At 42.0% G+C, this 22,634-nt stretch overlaps 1 protein-coding gene across 1 annotated transcript in view; it reads left to right on the top strand.

Annotated features, from left to right (window-relative positions):
• The window catches only part of LOC121837738 (putative acyl-CoA synthetase YngI), a 54,087-nt gene that overhangs the window by 2,737 nt on the left and 28,716 nt on the right, over positions 1-22,634 (top strand). The window contains exons 4-6 of the mRNA XM_042293532.1: positions 13,017-13,093; positions 13,191-13,298; positions 17,956-18,101. Coding sequence (XP_042149466.1) covers positions 13,017-13,093; positions 13,191-13,298; positions 17,956-18,101 — 331 coding nt within the window. The remainder of the gene's footprint in view (positions 1-13,016; positions 13,094-13,190; positions 13,299-17,955; positions 18,102-22,634) is intronic.

The raw sequence follows: 22,634 nt of genomic DNA, 5'->3' as shown, positions 1-22,634 counted from the left end.
GTGAGCTGGTGTTTAAGTGCGAAACCTTGGACAACGAAATGCCCTAAAGGCAGCAGAACGTGTCAGACTGGCATGTTTCTTTACAATATTGAACAAAAAGGGGGGAGCTGATTTTTATGAGACAGCTACAAAGACGCTCTTTCGGTATAAAAAAGCGCCGTCGCTGCTGCAAGCATCACCAGCCTGGGCTACGTGATGCTGCGCGGCCATGCTTCCAAAGACATACAGCCTCGAATAACAAAGGATAGTGAAACTAACAATATAACTTTAATGGGGCAAGCTTTTATAATGGCGCAAAGCATAAAAAACTGATTGGAACAGCGGAGACAAAAGGCCTCAGTTCCTGTCCGACATCGGCTTTTCCTTAGCTGTCCGTAGTCTGGCATCTTCAAGGGCAAGACCGCTTTTATTGTTTAGTGATGAAACCAGAACTTTATAGGGTCACACGGGTATTGGCGGTCGGCCGGAATCCGGGGCACTGTATTGAGGCTTTGACTAAAACACCCTACAACGTCGCTGGAGATGTACCGCCATGTTCCGCCAGATGGTGTTTCACGCTCATGACTAATGCGCAATAAAAATTAAAATAAAAATTAAAAAAGAAAATAAAAAATTGTGTTTTTTTTATATGACAGGCGAGGTCAAAAATATCAGTCATTGCCAGGTTTCATGTATGCTGATGACATAGTGCTAATGGCCGATAGCTGTATAAAGCTTAGATGGTTAATGAATATATGGGGCTCAGATGGCCACAAATTAGGCTTGAAATTTGGTGGTGACAAATCATTGGTCATATTGTTCATTGATGACAGAATTGCAAATCAAGATATTCGAGGGTTAGAGGTTGAGCGAGTCGGTTAATACAAGTAGCTAGGAACATGGATTAACGAGGACAGAATGCCTCAATGAACATGCGAAATGTGTAGCTGAAAAGGGCAACAGAAATGCAGCTGCAACAAAAAATATAGCGCTTTGGAGCTATAACAGGTATTAGGTAGTGAGGGAGATCTGGACAGGAGTTATTGTTCCGAGCCTGGCTTTTGCGTAAGCAGTTCTTGTGCATAAAATCGGACGTCCAGGCAAGGCTGAAAATAAGGCAACGTGCAGTAGGCAGATTGACTCTGGTAGCATATAGTAAAGCATCGAACCAAGTTGTGCAGGGCAATATAGGAAGGCCCTAATTCGGGGGAACGGAGGCTAGCAGTAAGATAGAATATTATGATGGACTAAACGAAATAGATGCAGAATGATGGACACGAAGATTTCTTAGGTATTTACACATGACAAGCGTCGATACAAAAAGGACAAGGCGGGCATAAAAACTTAGATTTATATATGTGGGTAGTAGCAGCGAGGCAGATCTAAAAATAGCGGTTCAAAATAGTTTTGAGGGAACTGAGAGGGATATATTGGAAGCAGGCTTGCAGAATAAACCGGCCTTCGAAATGTAAGATCGTTTACTAAGAGCATCAATAAGGAGCCAATGTTTGACAATTCTTGGGAAAGCTCTTTGTTGCTCGAGGAGAGGACGGGAATGTTACGGACTTAGTCATATAGAGCTAGATATCAGGAAGTAGATACGGCGCGTGGAGCTTGTGGAGAGGACGAGCAGACGGCTGAGCACTTTATACTTTACAGCAAGGAGCTTCGGGCCGAAGTCGCTGAGGGGACGACTAATTTACCAAAAGCTCTGGGATATTGAATAGTGAGGGAAACAGAGAAATGGGATAGGTGGAGATAACCAAGAAGAAATAATCTGACTGCTGGCCTAGGTCAAGGCAGCAATGAATATTTTTATATTTCACTTCCGGTTATCCGTAGGACGGAAGGAGTGGGCACCCGTTTGGAGAGGGGCGCCAACACCTCTCCAACTTGTGCCTACTCCTTCCGCTTTACGGATTGTATGGATCGTAATAGCTTTTAAGAATAAACCTCTACATATATAATTTTATGTTAAATAAATGTAAAAAAAAACTGGTTAGGTGGTGCAATCCGCCTCTCAATTTAAAAGATTCGCCTGCATCCCTGCATTCATCCATCCGGCAGGCGCTCCTATGTTTGTATTTGTTTTGACCACGACTGAAAAATGTGGTGGAGCGGGAATGCTCCCTGAGGCTTTTCCCGAGGGCTCGTCTAATGAATGTCTAATCTCAATTTGATTCAAAATAGTACAGAAGAAGATTGGTCATGTTTCGAAAAATTTTGAAACACAAACGTATAACGGCAAAACTATCTTCTACGACAAAACTGAAAACTGTGTTTGCATCATGTTTTTCGTTTTCGAGTTTTTGACTTATAAATGACCAGACGCGAATTTTGGAATTTGGGCGTAAGTCACGGGACGAGTATTTAATACCATCTATAGGCTCTAACACCTTCGAGAAAGAAAACGGTTTTACATAGATTTATAAAATACATTTAAAGTACAATATGCTGATAAAAATGTTGTTGTTTTTATTTATTTCTAATCAAAATTAAGAACTCAGCATTTTTGGCGATAAGTAACCAGGTCTTGGTACTAATAAATGTTGTGACATTAAACATTATTTCCTATATTATATATCAAATGAAAACTCGGCGAAATGCCTATTCATCAAGCACAGTATCATTATGCTCAAATAATGTTATATTGTCGGAAAACGAATTTGGATAGAAGAGGAAACTCTGAGTTCGAAGTAAAAGTTTTGACATAAATTTTGGAGAGACAAATTTAATGGGGCCATGCAAACATGCTTGGACTCGGTCAACTAATTGTGGCAGTTGTACCCTGTCACGCCTGGAATAAAGAACTGAATAAATGCTTGCAAACGTCAGTCCTCCAGAAAAAGAAAGGTAAAACATTTCACGTTTCAGAAGCTTCCAACCGCTCTCAACTCTCTCGCCGTCTTCTGAGACGCGTGCGCAGTGAAGCGCAATGGAGACACGTACAATCCAATTGGGTTCTCTTTCAGAGCCTCCAGCGCGCTCGGCGTCTACTTACGTTTTACATGGACACCTTGAAGGTTGGTCTGAGTGAAGTCGAGATTGCGAGAGGGGAAAGAGAGAGCGAAGAACTTGCCTGTCCCTAAGGAAGTTCACACTGAAATAGTGGCAACCCCTACTGAAAAAAACCATTTGGCGCCTATATGAAAATGAACGGGTCCATACCGGTAACCGTTTAACCATACCGGTCACCAGTTTGTCTAAGGGGTCGCCCGTATGGCTCAAAGGGGTCTCCCGTATGAGCCATAACGCTCACCTATTTGGACAAACAGGTCACTCCTTTGTCAAACGGGTCGCTCGTTAGGCAAATGGGTCGCTCGTCTGGGCAAATGGGCGACTCGTTTGAGCAAAGTTGTCGCACGTTTGCTCAAACCGGTGACCATGTTGCAAACTGTACCGGTTTAATCAAACGGCTCTCAGGAGCTCGTTTGATACTCAACGTACAGATCGGCGGCGTGGGCACGCCTAGCGTTTCATCCGTGGCAGCCAATGATTCCGGAAGGCTGGGAGCGCCGGTTCATCGATTTCAGATCGTCCGCGTAATGCAAGTAATTAAATTTATATTTCAGTTTCGCTGATGTTCGCTTATATTGCAACTAAAAATAACACCTTTTTTTGTTGTAGGTTTACGTAAACGCGGGGCGTCGGTGAGCCGATATTTTTGACAGAACTTTAAAACTTTGTCCATCTTTGTTGCCTCAATTTACTTATCCAGCTCGAATCTCTCTCGCAGCAGACGCGACCGCGTGAAAGAATGTACGTCTAGACTCCGTTTCACTTTAATTCAAGACGCAGCGAAGGTAGCACGCGTACACGCGGTTGCAAGAACATCGAGCATTGCGAGAGCACGCCCGCCGTTGCAGCAGTCAAACTAGTACTTTCTTCGCTCGGGCGCAAGCCGGGCTTCTGGCCGCCCCGCCGCCATTTCCAAGGTTCGAGCGTGCTAAAATGCGCGCGCGCGTTTTTTTTTCTCGAGGTTACAAAAACACATCTCATTGGAATGCCTGGGGAGAGGGAGAGGGGCCATTCCTGTGGTCCTCGCCCCCTACCTCCTCTCTTGTCACCCATCACGTGACCTGCAGCCGCGCGCGAGCTACACACTGATAAGCACCGAGATCCGGAAGGGTGCGCCTATCAGCCGCTTTTTTTTTTGTCTGCTTGTTGTCAGTTCCAGCTCGACCTTCGCGCGTCCACCTGCTTCGACCTGTCGCCTAACCCCGCGGTCTTATTAGGATGTCTCTCGACAACGTATTGGATGTGCACGAAAGCTATCAGTGTTCGAAAAGTCCTACGCCTATATCGGCAACAAGCGATTCTTCAAGGAAGTCAGGAAATCTTGCGGTTTGGTTGGGTTCGGCAACTGACAGCTTGTGCGCCACATCGTGTTGAAACTTCCAAGAAGCCGTTCCCTCTCATTTGTGTTTGTGTGGTTGTCCTGCTTTTACCGTGTCGACAAATTTCGCGGATTACATCTTTCAAGTCCGCTATTTTTATGGTAAGTGCACTGCAACCTTACTTCTTGGCAACGATTGACCGTTCTTCTGCTCCTACTCTTCCAGATTATCTATATAATTATGCAGCCACTATTCTCGCGGCAGCCGGGCGAATAATTTACCGAAAGTCTACCTTCATAGTCTAGAATTACCTCGGTTCTTGTTTGGTTTGCTATCTTCTCAGTTGTATAAAAGCTTAGAGTGCCTCTCACATTTCACAGATCGCTTGCACGTTTGTGCTTGTCTACAGAAGACGTAATAAACTTTGAGGAGAATTGAAAACAATCTTTTGTGTCTGTTTTCCTGTCCATTTGCAAGCACCTACGCGAGCACATTTGTTCTACGTGTTTCCTTCATGTTATAAATAGGTTTATGAGTTTCGGAACGTCTTAAATAAGTTTAAGATAACCAACCTAATAGACGATCCCCGTTTAGGGCTAGCGCATAATTTCCCGATTCAAAAGGCACGTTCAAACGTGTGTTCACGTGCAAGGTCGAACGGGCACCTGTATCAAACGGGCACCCGTTTCAAACGGGCACCTGTATGAAATGGGTACCGTTTCGAGCGGGTACCGTTTCAAACGGCTACCCGTATCCCATAATCACGTTTGATCCAAACGGGTCGACAAGTTTGCATCCGTTTGATTTACCAGTTTGCCACCCGTTTGAATTTCAAATGTTTTTTTTTCAGTAGGGACGGGGTCGTGTTCAAGGGAGGAATAGTTTTTTTTTTTCACCTCGTGCAATTTATTTATTTATTTATTTATTTATTATACCCTCAGGGCCGAAGCATTACAGAGGGGGTGGGCAACGGAAGTACAAAAACGCTGAATATGGTTAGTCCGGCACAGATCATGAATAGTAACTTGTTAGTGCTCTTTAAAGAGAACAAAATCGCCAATAATCGCAATGGATGAGGGAAGGCCGTTCCATTCACGAGATGTTTTTGGGATGAAAGATTTGAAAAAAGAATTTGATATGGAAGTGGGTATACTAACTTTGCAGCAGTGATCGAGGCGAGATGATACGTAGATAGGGTCACTGATTAGTTGCTCTTTCAAGAGTGAATTGGCATAGCAAATTTTATGAAATAAACAGAGACGGGAGATAGTGTGACGAGTGGAAAGAAGGGGCAGAGAGAGACTAGCTTTCATGGATGTGACGCTTGATGTACGATGGTAGTTTGATAATATAAAACGTGCTGACCGGTTTTGGATGGCTTCAAGAGCTGATCTTAAGTGGCACCACTAAGACAAAATATAATACAACTTTGTCTATGATGTGGAGTTTCTGACGCTTTTATTCATTGTGAAACATCAATATTTACAAAATATAGCATTAGATTGAGTATATAATTTTTGTCTTTGCTTTAAGACAACGGAACCGCGATATTTCACAATAATGAGGCAGTTTCTCCATCCATTTTGGTAAGATAAACAATGTAAAAATTAAAAACTGCAAATTCGTGCGAGGGTGAAATTGTGTAACGTCCGTTTACGTATTTTTTTTTTCTTCTTGTAAAACGAGCCGTCGGTATAGTCTAAAACATTCACTGAAAATCGAATCTGGTATATAGATTGAAAACATAAATTCATGAGTTTAAAAACTAAGGAATGTTTGAAGTTCTGTTGCGTAGACGGGATGTTATGTGTAATATATTAAGGTTTGCATACAAATGGCCAATTTATTACCTTAACAAAATTGAAATCACCAGTAGATGCATTCCTTTCAAAGGTTTATAAGAAATAAAAGATTGATTGATTGAAACCAAACTCATTCTATGTGCCGACAGCCCTAGCATAAAAATGATGCCTTTTTTTAACTCTCACTTCTCCACGCAAAATAAGCCTAGCAAGAACGTAGGCTGGTCTATACCTACTGGCACACGTTTTTTTGTTTTTGTTTTTTTTTAGAAAAAGGAAAGCGTGCACAGGACCTGGGTCCATACAATTTCATCAAATATCTGGTAACTCAAGTTCACAGAGGGTTTAATGTCACAAAAAGCTTCGTTTACGCGGGGTACAACATTACTCCCAATACTTAGGTATTTGTTTAGCATACAATTGGAGAACCCCGTTAATGATCTGAGCTTTCTTCCTTAAGCGGCAATGAGCCATACGTGCTGTGACGTGATGCTAGGGGCGTCAGGTACGTGTCGCGGCGTGTGGAGACCACTCAAGCATCAAGCCTTGTGGAAAAGCCGCAGATGGACGGAACTAAAAAAAAAGTGAACGTGCTGATGACTTAGTTCAGATAGTCGCCCCTGAAGACTAAAAAACACCTTTTTTACGGAAAGTAATGCAGAGCATGGGCCCACAGCTGCGACGTAAAAGAGCAGCAGAAAGCTTTTATGCATGTCAATAATATTCGGTACATGTCTTGTGAAAGAAAACTGGAAATGAAAAATATTCCCCTTCATTTTATGTAAAAATATTTGTTAAGACTTAACAGCCAACCTTTAAACCATTTTAAAGTCGTTGTGTGGTCACAAAGCAGTTCTCAAGAACCTGCGTTATTTGTTATTTATGTCATTGCTTGCAACGTGCTCTTCAAAAATTACGCCACCGCTAAGTTACCCAAATATTGATCCATTGCCGGCTACTTAAAGGTAAAATTGTTCCTGCAGTGTCTGGAATAACTTCGCCGTGCTAAGTTACGATCTGGAATCACAACGACACCATGTAGTTTGAACGGCAGGTCCTAAAATAACACGAAAATGGCCAAAACAACCAATGCGAGCATTTTTTAGGGAACAAAAGTGAGGATGGTTAAGCAAGCCAGGCTTCGCGTTAGTCTTAGCTTACGTGAAGAAGCGGCAGTTGAAAAAGAGCGAAGTTTCGCGTAAGGCCTTTCGGCCCATGAGTAACAGCTATCCCTAATGCCACAGTATTCCGAATAAGACTTTCAGGTAGTGATATTTATAAACTCTTAACTTTTTTTTACTCAATTAGGACGTGTTTTTCCTGCCAAATCTTTTATTTTTTAACTAAACAAGATGAACGTATATATTGAAACCGTCATACATTATACATAATATGCTTAGTCATTTGTTAAATTGAAGCCAGCCAACGCTTCGAGTAAGTGCCAAGAAATAGTTAACGACGAGAAACAAATGGCTCATGAACTATCTTTTGATCTTAAAATATAACTTCAAATACATAGTCTTTACGTATCAGCGGATTCATAAATTCGAACTATATATTACATCTGTTTTATTGGATGTTTTCTTTCCGCGGCTTCTTCGTGCAAAAAACACAAAAATATTTGAATAAGGTCTTTAAAAAAATAATGATGTCGAATTTTTAACTTTTTTTTTACTTTATTTTTGTATTCAAGAGCATTTTCGTCCAAGATAACATCTTTGTCTCTAACAATCTTGTACTTGCAAATAGGTGCATGATCACTCTTTAATTCTACATTTCTTTCATAAAATTGAACCTTACAAAATGTATCATTGACACCTAGTAAATTTTCGTCAAAGAGGCAAGGTTCTGGTTTTTTTCGTAAACATAAATACATCTTTTTATACATTTGCGTTAAATGTAGTTTAAAAAGTCGTGCGAAAAGGATCTTCGTAATGCGCAGGCTATCTGAGTCTGACGAATCTCCATAATACTCGACCTGTGACGATCGCATAAACACCAAAATGCGTCTTTTATAATTCAAAGGGAAAGAAAAGCTGCAAATAAAAATATGACATAAAGTGCGGTTTCTGTTTTCGTCCAATATATTAATTTTCCCAGCATAGCCTTTTTATAAAAAGTCTATAACACTTAACTTTGTTCCTGCACTCTTTTCTATAAAATCGCCCCTGAAAGAACTGTTTCAGTCTAGTTCATTTCGTTTCATTTATTATACCCTCAGGGCCCGAAGGCATTACAGAGGGGGAGAGCAACAAGAAGGTTAATGCAAATAACATAATACATATTTAGACACACTCAGTAATAAAGTAATTAGTTATTGTACTTTTAAAGAGCTCAGAGTCCGTGATAATGGCGATCGACCGGGAAAGGTGGTTCCACTCCTGGGATGTACGGGGAACGAAAGATGAATAAAACGTGGTTGTGATAGAGTTAGAAATGCCTACCTTATGTTGATGATCAAGACGGGAGGAAACATAGACAGGCCGAGCAATTATTTTGTCGCGCAGGAAAGAATTATGGTGATACATTTTATGGAATAGGGAAAGACGAGAAATTTTACGACGTAGGGATAAAGGGGGTAATGAGAACGTTGTTTTCATAGAGGTGACGCTAGCGGTGCGGTGATAGTTTTTGAGGATGAAACGAGCGGATCTGTTCTGAACGGCTTCCAATGTAGATACGAGAGTGGCTAGTCCGGGATCCCAGACAGAAGCTGGATATTCTAACTTGGGACGAATTAAAACTTTGTAAAGAGTTAATTTCAGTGACACAGGGGCTAATGAAAAATTTCGCTTGATGTAACCTAACATGCGGTTAGCGTTAGCTGAAATATGCTGAATATGTGTTTTCCATGAAAGGTTAGAAGCTATATGTACGCCTAAATATTTGTACGAAGATACCGGTTCTAGGTGAGCATTATTAAGGAAATAGTTAGGGCAGTCCTGAGACTGGCGAGACACACGCATGACCTTGCATTTGTTAGTGTTAAGCTTCATAGACCACGAGTCAGACCAACGGTAAATAGCATTAATGTCTGGTTGGAGTATACAGGTGTCATTATGATTGAGAATCTCACGGTAGAGTACACAGTCGTCAGCGAACAGAGACACGGACGAAGAGACACTAGTGGGTAGGTCGTTAATATAAATTAAAAATAGCAACGGCCCTAAGACTGTCCCTTGCGGAACCCCTGACGCAACTTTGACAAAAGAGGAGTTATTGTTATTCACAGTGACAAATTGAGACCGTTGAGTTAAAAAAAGACTGTATCCATGCGAGAACGTTATTGTCTATGTTAAGTTTGGAAAGTTTTAGAAGCAGAAGATTGTGAGAAACTTTGTCAAATGCTTTAGCGAAATCCAGGAAAATGCAGTCCGCCTGGGATCCTCGGTCCAGAATGTGATGTAGGTCATTCGTGAAAGATAGTAGTTGGGTCTCACATGAAAATGCTTTTCGAAAACCGTGTTGGGCATTGTTGAAGAAGTTGTTAAATTCAAAGAAGTTGACGAGGTGAGAAAAAATGATATGTTCAAGAAGTTTGCAAGGAATGCTGGTTATTGAGATCGGACGATAATTAAGAGGGGAATGTTTATCTCCAGCCTTGTGAATGGGTACTACCTTCCCTACCTTCCAGTCTGATGGGAGAACAGCGTCTTGTATAGATTGTTCAAATAATTTTGTTAAAATAATTGAGGAGTATTGTTTAGTGTTTTGTAAAAACTTGGAATTAATGTCGTCCACTCCTGCTGAAGATGACAGTTTGAGTTTATCTATGATACGACCGACACCAACGTAATCAAGAAAAAGAGGATCCATGGGCAAGTAATCGGCACTCTCTAGCGAAGGGAAATCGTGCATGTTATCAGTAGAGAATAAATTTGGAAAAGTACTATTTAATAAATTTAAACACTCATCGCTGGCTATACAATCCCCATTTGCGGTTTTTAGTGTGATAGATGACTGCGTCTTTTTGTTTATTGTGTTCCAGAATTGTCTAGGATTGTTGATCAACATTGCGGGTAGGCTATGAGTCATGAATTCTAGTTTGGCATTTTCAATTGCTTTTTTGTACACTTCAGCAGCAGTACGATAACGCAACCAACGGTGCTCGCACGTGGAAAATTTTGCGGCGCGAAATAGACGCTTTTTTTGTTTGATGAGCGTTTTAAGGCTCTGGTGAACCAGGGTGACTGAGAGTTTTCGATAACTCTCCTTAAGGGAATGTACTGATTTGTTAGTTTATTAACTTCGGTTTTGAAAAAGTTCCAGTTTTCTTCTACTGAGCGACTTGAGAAGAGTGATAAATATTCATCGAGGAAAGTTGCAAGGTCAAGATTAATTTTATCAAAGTTAGCTTTGGCGTAATCTCGAATTTGCTTTACATTAGTTGATGGTTTTGGTACTGCTGCTTTTACATTAAAATGCAATATGGAATGATCACTAAGCCCTGGAAGATAGGAGATGGGTGAAACGAGTTCAGGATGAGTAGCGAGAACAAGGTCTAATACGTTCGCCGTCAATGGGGTCACTCTGGTTGGTTGAGTAACTAATTGCGTGAAACAAAAATCTATACAAATTCTAACAAGATCATTGCATTCAGATGAGGCAGATGAGGGTGTGCCTGTTGGTGGGTTATTGCCTGTCCACACAATATCAGAATAATTAAAATCTCCCAACAGAAAAATTGGCGAACTGGGAAAGCGAATGACGACCAGATTTATGGAGTCCTGCAAAGCTTTAATGAAAGATGATGAGCACGAGGGCGGCCTATAGCAAACTCCCATGATCCACTTCATGTGATTAGTACCAAGACATACCCAAACTATTTCTAAATCACTAGCTATGTTTAAACAAAAACAATCAATATGACTTGCAATGGCAACTAAAACGCCCCCACCGCACCTATCTTGCCGATCGTTCCTGTAAATATTGTACTTTTTAGGTCCATAAAAAAGTTCGCAATCACGCACCCTCCCAGTGAGCCAAGTTTCCGTTAAAACAACCACATCAGCAGCTGTTGAATCCACAATAGAACACAAGTCGTCTCGTTTTTTAATGAGGCTTCTAATATTTGTAAAAGGTACCGATACATAAGAGACAGGTGAAAGAGACACTCTACCCTTCGCGGCCTGTTATTGCGATGTTGATGGCTGAGATGAGTCATTAGCAGGCAGGGAATTATGTGTGACAGTAACAACCGGCGTAGTAGAGGGACCAGCCTCGTACACATTTTCGGTGGTGAGATCAAAAGCATAGCATTTATTGTTAATGTGAATTCTGTTATGTCGAAGCTTAAAAGTGCAACCTTTTTCTTTCGCGAAATCGATTAGTTTTTTTCGTGCGATACGTGTCCCAATTGAGTAGTCTTCGCTTACTGTTATGCATTTTGCTTTCAGGGGGGCCCTTGAGAGAAGAACGTTGTCTTTCAACTTGTAGGACCCGAATTTTACGATGACTGGGCGGCATTTGTTCTGACAAAACGTGCCGATTCTATGGGCACGAACAATAGCTTCGTCCGATACTTGTAGATTAAGCGACTGTCGAAATATGTTCAGAATTGTTTGTTCTGTCTGCGCCCATGTTTCTGATATTGTGTCGGCCATCCCGAAAAAAACCAAATTATCATGGCGTGAATGATCTTCAGCATCATCTAGGCGTGTTCTTAGGACTATGTTCTCTTTCTGCACTTCTTCCGCCAAGCTTCGCGCTATGGTTACTTCAATCTGAAGATTAGGGACTGCAGCAGTTTTATTTTCAACCTCGTTCAGTCTCATTTTTATTTCCGTTATGGCCCCCTTGATAGATTCTTGACTTTGTTTAACTTCGTTAAGTGTAGCAATTATACCCGATTGAGCCTGATCCATCCTAAGGGAGCGCTCGTTAACGGCTGTCAGCATTGAGTGCATCTCGTTAAACAGTTTAAGTTGGGCCTCGTTCATCGGTCCGGGATTAGATTCCACGTCTCCGGAAGTTTTTAGTAGAAGGTACACCACATCAACTGAGTCACAAACAGTTTTTTGAAGCACTTGTGAGCACGGAAAGAGCAATAACCATATATCGCTAGTTTTTTTAGCGTATAACGAGGCAGGTGGACCAACCTGTACGAGCAAGATGACAAAATGAGTGGTCCGCATGGTTCGGCTGATCCCGTGCTCACTCAAGGGCTGAAGACGTTCCAAGCTGCCTATATGGGCGTTTGTAGGCGGCGTAGATGACAGTGTCGCTGACGATGCTCGGTTGATGTCGAGGGAACAAGGAGAGATTGCTTGCAGATTATCCCACAGATAGGTGGCAGCCTGCCGATGTCGAGGCGATCCAGCACGATGATCCGAGGAACCGCTCATGAGAACGGCGGCGTCACGGCTGGGCAGGGACGCAGGCACCGGAAACTGGAGGGCCGAAATCTGTACGAGCAAGATGACAAACTGAGTGGTCCGCATGGTTCGGCTGATCCCGTGCTCAATGCACGGGATCAGCCCATGTTCAACACACAAAATGCCCATGTTCAACACAAGTTGAACATGGGCATTTTCTGTATAACATACGATAAATTAGCGTGCTGCCGAACGCTGTCACAGCATTGAGGTAATAGGTAGCATATGCATAACGACGGCAGCACCGCCGGTTTTTGTCACACGGTTCCCTTTCTAGCGTTTGATAGCAATCTGGGATTGGTGTGAACATTCTAATGAGACTGCGATGCATATTTCACCGCCACTCTGCTGTACTCCATACATAAAGTGTTTACGTATGGTGACGGCTTCGCTGGAGTTGCCGTGTCCTCATTCGGTCTTTGTCTAAACTTTACCTCTATCCAAACCTGCCCTTGTTTCACCTGTAATTACCTGTATTTACTTATGTCTTAAATACTTTTTGTCGTTTCTTATTTATTTCGCAGCGGTTATGGGTGGGTCCGTGTGTAAACCTGCCATTGTGGAAAAGATAAGAACACGGATGAATGCAAAAGGTTTATACGTATGTAAACACCTTTTTCAACCGTCTCTTCACTAGGACATGCTTTACAGTTTTATTGGATTGCTACCTGATGCCTCGCAATGATGCGACCTTTCAGATCCTGTTCGGTGGCACCGAAACTAGTCCAGTCTTCAGCAGCACGAATCCTGATGAGCCAATGGATCTCTGGATTCGGACCGTTGGGACACCGCTGGACCATGTTGAGGTTGGTAAACAGGGGTCGCTGCCCACTTTTGACAAGGGACACCCCAGGAATAGTCAGTGCCATCCATATTTACTCGAATGTTTTGCTGCAGTTATCCACGTTTCCATAAGTTGTCGCGCTGTAGCATGCCTAAAAGAGGAGTTACTTTAGGTACTAAATTTCGGAAAGGCATAGAAAAACCACGGTTTCACTTGAAGTTTTTTTCACATGTGTCTCAGGCATTATGAGCAACAGCACAAGTGTGTAGTGACTCTGCATGTAGCGAAATATTTTTTTTTGCAACCATGCTAATTTGATAACCAAGTCATGAAGTTTCTGCTTCACCAAGCTGATCATAAGGAGAGCGATGAAACTTTTACCGGAGAGATTTGTAACCGCCACTTTTTGATTCGATTTTTGTGAGCTGTAATTGTGCACATGCCCATATAATGACATTTTCGCTCATAAACATGATTTCACAGTTTTTATGTAGCTGGCGTTTTTCGACATCGTACTAAGCATATTTCTCTTCTTTGATTATGTTTCCCGGTAAAATAGCGAACCTTCTAATTCCTAATTTTGAAAATATAGGCATGGTGATTTTGTCATTTCGAAATCTTTCTTTTCGTTAATCTAACTGTGATCTTTACAAGTTCCCTTTTGAACGGCTGATAATTCTATACCACAAGGCATGTCCCTGCCTTCATGACTCGCATAATATATTTATGTTTTATTCTAAGTTGTGTGTGTTTTAGTTTACAGGCAGAGATATACATGGATGATTAAAAACAAAAAAAGAGGTAAGGTAAACAAAATACAGTCATAGCTTGACGTAGTCTGCTTCTAAGCGAGACTCACACATAAGCAATAAACAAATTGCGTACGTTTCCGAGAAGCTACTCAAACAGCGTATCTTGTTTACGTAATTGGATTACCTGTATCCCGATGGGGTACTGCTTTGTCGGAGCTAAGCGTGTGTGCCTGTTTGCATCTGTGTATATGAGTGTTTTTTTTTTTTCGTTTGTCACTGTGTTACGGTGCCTGCGAACTTTGACGTCATATTTTGCATCCTATTCCGCGACGAAGTGCTCAAAAACGCGTCTTTGACGGAGTATAACAGGATGAGACGCATGCCCTCCAGATGGAAACATAAAGAACGCGTACGAAACGAGCGCTGAGGAAGAAAAAAAGGTCTCTGCATTATTGGGTGAGGTCGGGGGGAAACAAAAGAAGGGGGTACATCTGTTAAGTGAGCGGTCACACTAGGTGCGTCAAGAACAGACGAACTTGTACCCCGTTTTGCTTCCCGTGCCTCGAAAGTGGTTTCGAAAGGGTAAGCAATCGCATTACGGGAACCGATGCGTCATAGTCACAGCTATCCTAATTCAGGCGATAATTTGTTTTAACATATTGGCAGCGAAATTTAAGTTCAGCGCTATGATGCGTGGTATGTAGCAGTTTGTATCACTCTTTACTGTGTTTCTAGAAGACATGAAACAGTAGTATCGGCAGGTGGGGTTGATGAAGAGCCTAAAATTCCACAATTTAGCGGTGAAAGCGACCTGCTGAATACGTCATGTGATATCAATTTTCCCTCCATATTTAGCTGGAAAAATTAATTGGTGCGTACGTCCATCATGCCAGGTAACGTGACGTTTATACAAACACTATATTAGAAGGGGAAACTTACTCGGTGCGTAGGTCACATGATATCGATTTCCCGCCAAATCTAGCCGAGAAAGCGATTGGTGCAAAGGTGACGTGACGTCTTATCACGTGGTAAAGGTTCTAGCCGGTTTAGTGAGAAAATTATTTGGTGTTTATATCACTCGACTAGGGGTCACGTGGCCTTACTGTTTTTATCGAAGTTCGCGGGAAAACGGTACAAGTGCATAGGTCACTTAGAGTCAAGTCACGCGACATTAATTTTACCTTCAAATTTAGACGGGAAATTGAATTGGTGTGTATGAATCGTGAAGTTAAGTCACGTGACGAGAATTATTCTTCTAAATTTATTGTGGAATCTGAAATTGTGTACAGGGCTCATGACAGGTCACGGAACATCAATTTTCCTGCTGAATGTAGCTGGAAATTAAGCGTCGGAGGAACGGGTTGACGCATATAACTTGGGACTTTTGGGTTGGTGTGGGCTGAAAGCTACATTGCATATATTGCGGTGAACGTTGTAAGATCCGTTAAGTACGACTCGCATATGTGATTGGATGTACTGTTCCCGTGAATTGTTTGCTTTTTGCTTTAAGCTTGCATACTGAAGTTAGCTTGGTGACAGTGAGGTTTCAACATATTCGTTTCAGATACAAGGCTTGTTAATTTTTCTCACGAGGCACGTTATTTCTAACAAAATACGGGTTGTTAACTCCATGGGGAATTTTGTGTCGTATTCTTAGGTGTCTGATGAAGTGGCCCGCTTCTAGACGAGCGGATAAATGTGCTGCCGGTTTCATAGCGGTCGACAAAGACACACGATCACTGCGGAATACTTCCACGTATGGCAAAAAAGTTGATATCTGGAACAGCTAAAGAAACGTTTGATTCCATTTGCAAGGCGTGTTTTTACCATGCATCCTCGACAGAATAAAACATATTCAGACAGTGTTTTGACGTATATTATTTTTATCGCATCATCGTCTGCTCTGAAAGCTGTGGACTACGCTTTTACATTTTACATTCGTGGCTACGATGCCACAAATTTTGCATTCATGGCTACGATGCCATCCGCAGCTGTAGACCAAACATGTAAAGGCTGTTAAAAAAACAACTAAATTAAGTTACTTTTTATGCTCGTTTTTACGTAAATAACCCTATTAAAAAAGGTCCGGCTCCTCGTGGAGAATTACTAATTTCCCAATTTATGAAATATATAAGACATATGTAGGCACATTTTAGATTAGGTTTGTCTTTCAATATCAAGACGTACCTGTTTCAAACGCTAAAAGCATCGCTTCTTCTTCCGAAAATCAAGTCTTGTAAGAACTACTTCGCGTGGCGTATGAACAATGCGCAAAACTCCCTATTTGCTTGAGGTTAAAACGTGTACGGAATCAGCGTTTAACGTAATTTTGAGTCGAGTAAAATGTAAAGAATAGCAATAGTCAAAAACCAAATTACTAACAACCGTAATAATGTAGCGACATACTTACAATTTATATTTATTTTACTTATTATGGCAGGGAAAATAACCTGAATATTCATTTGGCAACAAAGCCCCGTTAGCCTAACAATTTGCTTCATATTAGCGCACAGAGTCAATTCACTCAAAACTCTTGTCTCACAATGAGCCCAATTTTCTCCCGAAGACATATCCTGCTAGCTTAAAATGGCCTTCTAACGAGGCAATAAATTGGATGAAAACAATGAACATAAAAACACATTTTGCATGGTTGACTATTTGAATTGGCCTATATTGGAGAAGTGCCGTTCTTCATTTGGAAGTTTCGCTATGCTTGAGTTAGGGACTCCAGCCACTTTGTTCGCTTGTTTATATTAATTTATTATGGAGGAGGTTTGTGGAAGTTTTAATGTCTCTTGAATATTTTCAATATTTAAAAACTTCTGGTTTGTGGAAAGAAAAGGCAACCCAAAGGAATAACAGGGCTCCTACGCGAAGGTGCAGGGTTGCTCTCTCCGATTTTTTCTCTTTCCTCGCTACTGCCCGAATATTTGTGAGTTGTGATTTGGAACTTCGAACTTTGAAGACAAAATGCTAAAAAAGAACTTCGTCCTTATTTGTGTTGTTCACAAAGCAACACAACAACCTCAAACTCAACTAAAAAAATATTAAAAAAAATATGACCAGCGTCAGAACGCGAGTTTAATTTTATCATCTGGTGTGGGTGGTATGCCTGTGTTTAATGTGAGCGAATTCCTATGAGAAAAAGGCCTTCATTCAAATAACCCGAGTTTTTGTCTCCATCCGGGATCTAAGCGCCACAGGAACTCTACACTGCGGCGCAAACGCCCAGCTCACGAACACTAAAGTCGGTGGCGTTTTAATTCTTCAGGGAAACCTCTTTCCTACTTATTTCCACTTTAGCAGAGCGAGCGCTGGAGAGGATGTCGCCTATTTTCCGATGTTTGCTTTGATAAGTTGCGAATGGGTGAGAGGTGCTTCCCCCGAACTCTCAACCTGTTACTGACTGTTCTTTCCTGGCTACCTGTTTCCTGTAATTTTGAGGTGCATTTATGGCGCAGTCAAGCTTCTTTCTGCTTATTAGTCAGCACCACTTGCGAGCCTCCGAGGCACCTTCACTTTCGCGTCGCGTTTCGACAGACATTGAGGGAATTTCCGCCGGGTGGCAACAATACGCAGGCAAAGTACCGCTCAGAATGTATAGCTTGTCTGAATAGTCTTTATTTGTGGCTTCCTCACTCTAGGGACCTTGATGCTCAAGTGTTTTCTGATGAGAAATCCTATAGTTAGATTTTGAACGAATACTGTGATTTAAGTTTACTTTAGACTCTTTTTCGGAGTAGCTTCTACTCCGAAAAAGAGTTTAAAGTAAACTACAACTTACGAAAATAGGATTGTGATTAAAATTAATTAAATTATAAGATGCTGCCGTTGCTTCAATAGAGTAGTTTATGTACGGAAAACTCCTGCGCAGTAAGTCCTTCAAAATAAAATTCACTAAACAGATGACGCCTTCTATCGATGCAGGTGAAGGTTGTGGACGCCGAAGGCAGGATTGTTCCCGTGAACACGGGGGGAGAGCTGTGCACCCGAGGTCCCCACGTCTTCAAGGGCTATCTTAACGATGAGGCCAAGACAAATGAAGCCATTCGGGACAACTGGTACCACACGGGGTAAGGAAAGCAGCAACGTCAGTTTTAGTGTCCGCAGCTGTGACGAACGCTTCCACACTGCAAAAGAAGAAAATACACATAGTTAGCAAGGTGTAGCTTTTTTTATGCTTTATGCTGAAAAATAATGCGCGAATCAAGAGAGCCAGGTAACGTACTGAATATAAGACATATCTTTGTTCGCGAAGAAGATTGGCGAATGCACTGACGGACGCGGGAAATCTCTGCAACATTTCGGTTTAGCAACATCAATTTTTTATATCTAAGATGTGGCCAAATTAATCAAAAGTAAAGAAAGCGTAATAATCCTCAGAAAATGAACGGCTCAGTAAAGCTACATATATCGTAAGCGATTGTGTATTATGATTGTGGAACTTTACAATTTGCCGCAGTCGACAGGATAGCATTATGTGCATTACCCTCACGGCACGAGGCAAAGCTCAAGTTGTGCAGATCTTCTCGTGTGGCAAGCCGAAAGAAGAAGAGGCGTTCCCGCTACTGGGTCGGGTCATTGCTCCAGACTTCAATCAACACGTTTGTGAAAATTCAGGAATGTATATTAATGCTATCTTACGGAAGAAGACGTTAAAGATCAACGTAAGGGTCGCAGATTCCGACGCCTCGATTAGGGACCCTATAGAGGCGGGCCGAAACCTTCATTGAGGATATCTTTTAAACCCACCCAAGAAATTATCCTAGTCAGTTCACAATACAATTTACAAGCCAGTACGCAAGGTGACTTCCCAGTCGGTGTTTAAAGCGAGTTATCAAGCGCTCCCTAAGCCGGCTTTACGGCAGGTCCTCAAGGCAAAGTTCACGCCGACTTCACTCTTTGAAATCTTCAGAGTGCACCAAAGGAAAACTTCTCAAGCAGTCCCGACAGCGGTTTCCCCACTGGTCCTCAGGCAACTTCCAAGACGGCTCTGCTCTTAAAAGAACTCAGAGCGCAGGTGGTGCCAGCCCCGTAGACCCTAACTACTTGGTGTACCAGATCCTACATGCGCAAGAACAACTCATAACACACAAAAAAAAAGATTCTTCAGGCTTTTGTGGGACTTTCAAGAAGCCAGCAATATTCACGCTTTTGAATTGGGAAGCCTGAACTATTTTATGGCCAGTCAACGAACTCCGACGCGTGGCTGTCTTTCTGTGAGTATGCCTGCCAGATAAGCGGCTGGCACTCTAATGACGACCGAGTTAAAATAAATGCGACGTTTTCTCACTTAGATGGCGATAAAGTGGTGTGAACTGTACTTAACTGACCATCTCAATGACTCTTGGGAGAAGTGCAAAAAAGGGTTTTCCAACTGTGTTTTTAGAAAATACCGTGGACAAGTGGGATATGCGATATTCTGCAGATGCCGGATAGGAAAGGTCATGTAATACTTCTATGAAAATAATGCTGTTCTAGCTAGCAGACTACTCCCTACCAAATTCATCTGTAGCACCTCTAGTCATTCACAGACTTCCCAATGACCTACAAAAACAGGTCCACGTGAAAGCGCCCAAGACTGCTAAATATCATGTGTATTACTTTTAACATCTGCGCTTAGATGTACGGCCCCGGGTATTACAGAAGCCTGTAGAAGGAACAGGCGAATCCCAGAGATAGGCAAACTTTTGCCAAGTCTCCCCAAAAGCAATCTCCGACAAACTTAGTAAAGTTTGAAGAGGGTGGATCACCTGATGCACATGCACCCGAAAAAAAAAAAAAAAGAACGCATAGACGAGGGCGTACGGTCCCGCCCAGTGATAACCAAAGGGACTGCCTGCTTGTCACAGTCATCACTTTTGCACATAGATGTAAATGGAATAAATAGTCTTAAAAGCTCTTGTCGACAGCGGCGAGTCTTTGAGAATAGTCAGCCAAGAGGCCGTTTAGTATTAAAAGCCTTTTGAGGATCGTACAATCAATTTATTTATTCAGATACCTACAGCGCCATGGGGCATTACAGTAGGGGGGGGGGAGAAGTTGCAAATGAGGAACACAAATAGTTATACAAAAGTTAAAAGAGCAATATTCACAAGCCATAAATCTTTCAGTATAACAACAAAGTGCAGGCTACATAAAAAAATAAAAATGCGGTCTACTAAACACTAGGAACGCTACTCAACAACTAACTAGACACTACGAGGTTAGTGTTGAATAAAACATATCGTTAGGAACAATGTTGACCACCTAGGCTGGCAAATCGTTCCAATCCCGTATTGTTTTAGGAAAAACAGAGTTCATATAGACGTCACTTTTACAGCGGAATTCCCTGACCTTATACACATGATCCTTTCGTTGCGATATGTAATCTGGCCGGTGAAGGTAGGCATTTCTATCTATCCCAGTTCTACAGTGAAATATGTTATTAAAAAATTTCAGTCGAAGGTTCTTCCTTCTAAAGCTTAACTCCTTCCATCCTAGGCTCTGTTTCGCACGAGTCATACTAAGGCGCCTGTCGTAATTGTTTAAAACAAAACGGGCAGCCCGGTTTTGTACTTTTTCAAGTTTGATTATCTGGACAGCAGTGTGAGGATCCCATATAGTGCAGGCATATTCTAAAATTCAGCGGACATGCGAAAAATAAAGTCTTTTTTTCAAGGAACGTGGTACAGGCTTAAAATTACGAGCGAGAAGGCCAAGCATTCTCGAGGCTTTAGAGACAGTATAGTCAATGTGCTTATTCCAACTTAGGGTCGAGGTTAGGAATACACCAAGATATTTGTATTCGTAGGCAACAGTGAGTGGCTCGTCATTAATGGTATAAGTACTGAGGGACGAACACGCCGTCTCGTAAATGGGATGTGGACAGTTTTCTTAAAATTAATATTCATTTCCCACAGTTTCCACCAATCGGTAATTGCATTTATGTCTGCCTGTAGAATGTCGACGTCATCACTCGCTCGTATTTTTCGATAAACAACACAATCGTCTGCAAAGAGACGCATTGGTGATGACACAACACCCACGATATCATTCAAGTACAGCATAAACAACAGCGGCCCAAGGACGGACCCTTGCGGGACTCTTGATGTCACGTCAGCAAATTCCGACTGGCAACCATTTAGCACAACATATTGTTTACGGAGAGACAAATATTCGCGTATTCAATATACCACTTTCTTATCAATTTTATAACCGTGAATTTTCGCAATTAACAAGTCATGGGAGACAACATCAAACGCCTTGCTGAAATCAAGAAAAATGCAGTCAACGCTATCACGGCCATCAAGAGCACCTGCCAATTTATGTACAAACTCTGTTAGCTGTGTCACACACGAGTAGCCTTGATGAAAGCCGTGCTGGGAGGAATGTAGTATTCCCGAGGCATTTACATGATGGATTATGCCTGTATATAAAACGTGCTCAATTACCTTACAAGCGATGCTAGTTAGTGAAATCGGACGGTAATTTGTGACCCCGTTCCTTGGGACACCCTTGTGTATCGGGACCACCCGACCAAGCTTCCAATCTGACGGCAATGATGATGTATCAAAAGATTTTTCAAAAAGAACATAAAAATACAGGCAGACTACACCAGAGCATGACCTAAGAATACAAGGAGAAATGTTGTCGGGGCCTGTTGCCTTGCTTACATCAAGTTCATTTAAAAGCTTTCTAATCCCTTCCACTTGGAGTGTGATCGGAGGCATCTCATTAGTCACAAAGGGCGCATCGAGAGAAACAGCCCGCTGTGCAGGTGGGTTAAACACGGAATAAGAAAATGAATTCAAAAGCTGGGCCTTATCGGTATCACTTTGTACAACACTGTCATCGTGATTAAGCGGCGGAACGGAGATATCACTTTTGGCATTGCTGCTCACGTATCTCCAGAACTCCTTTAGATTATTCTTCACCCTCTCTTCAAATGCCTGGAAATATTGTTGTTTGGCTGTGTGAATGCTGGTTTTTACGTGTGCAGTTAGCTCGCTCAGCTTGGCAAGATGGGCTGCAAGTTGAGTGCTACGGTACTTGAGGAACGCCCTTCGCTTCTTTTGAATAAGGCTACGGAGCTGGCGAGATACCCAAGGTTTGTCACGTGCACGCTTCGAAGTAAGCATAGCAGAAGGAACAAAGCAGTTCGTTAATTCAGTTATTTTGTTCTTAAAACACGCCAGAGATCCTCGATACTCAGTTCCTCAGCCAACGTTTCAAAGGTTGGAAAATACGAATCAAGTACAGCTGACATGCTATCATAATCTGCTTTGTTGAATAAAAACACCTTCCGCGGTTTTGACCGACCGACATTGGTATTTGCAAGGTTAACATCTGCCACAACTACTTTATGATCGCTGATGCCAGTGATGACTTGCGTATTTGAGATAATGTCTGGCGTATTGGATAAAAGTTAATCTAGAATGTGGCCTGTTTTATCGTCTCGCGTTGGCTCAAGAACGTGCTGTTCAAGTGAACACAGGTCCATAAGAGTGAAAAACTCGTTGTATAATTCTCCTCCTGCACCAGTCCTGTGATCGTTCGCCTTCCAGTTAATTGCAGGTAGATTAAAGTCACCTCCAATTATAATTTTAGCGCATCTAATAGTAGAA

The sequence above is a fragment of the Ixodes scapularis genome, unplaced genomic scaffold, assembly GCF_016920785.2.
Source record: "Ixodes scapularis isolate PalLabHiFi unplaced genomic scaffold, ASM1692078v2 PGA_scaffold4__175_contigs__length_147842914, whole genome shotgun sequence".
In the NCBI taxonomy this organism is placed as follows: domain Eukaryota; kingdom Metazoa; phylum Arthropoda; class Arachnida; order Ixodida; family Ixodidae; genus Ixodes; species Ixodes scapularis.
The sequence above is the reverse complement of the archived record's forward strand: the minus strand, read 5'-3'. Positions and strand labels throughout refer to the sequence as shown.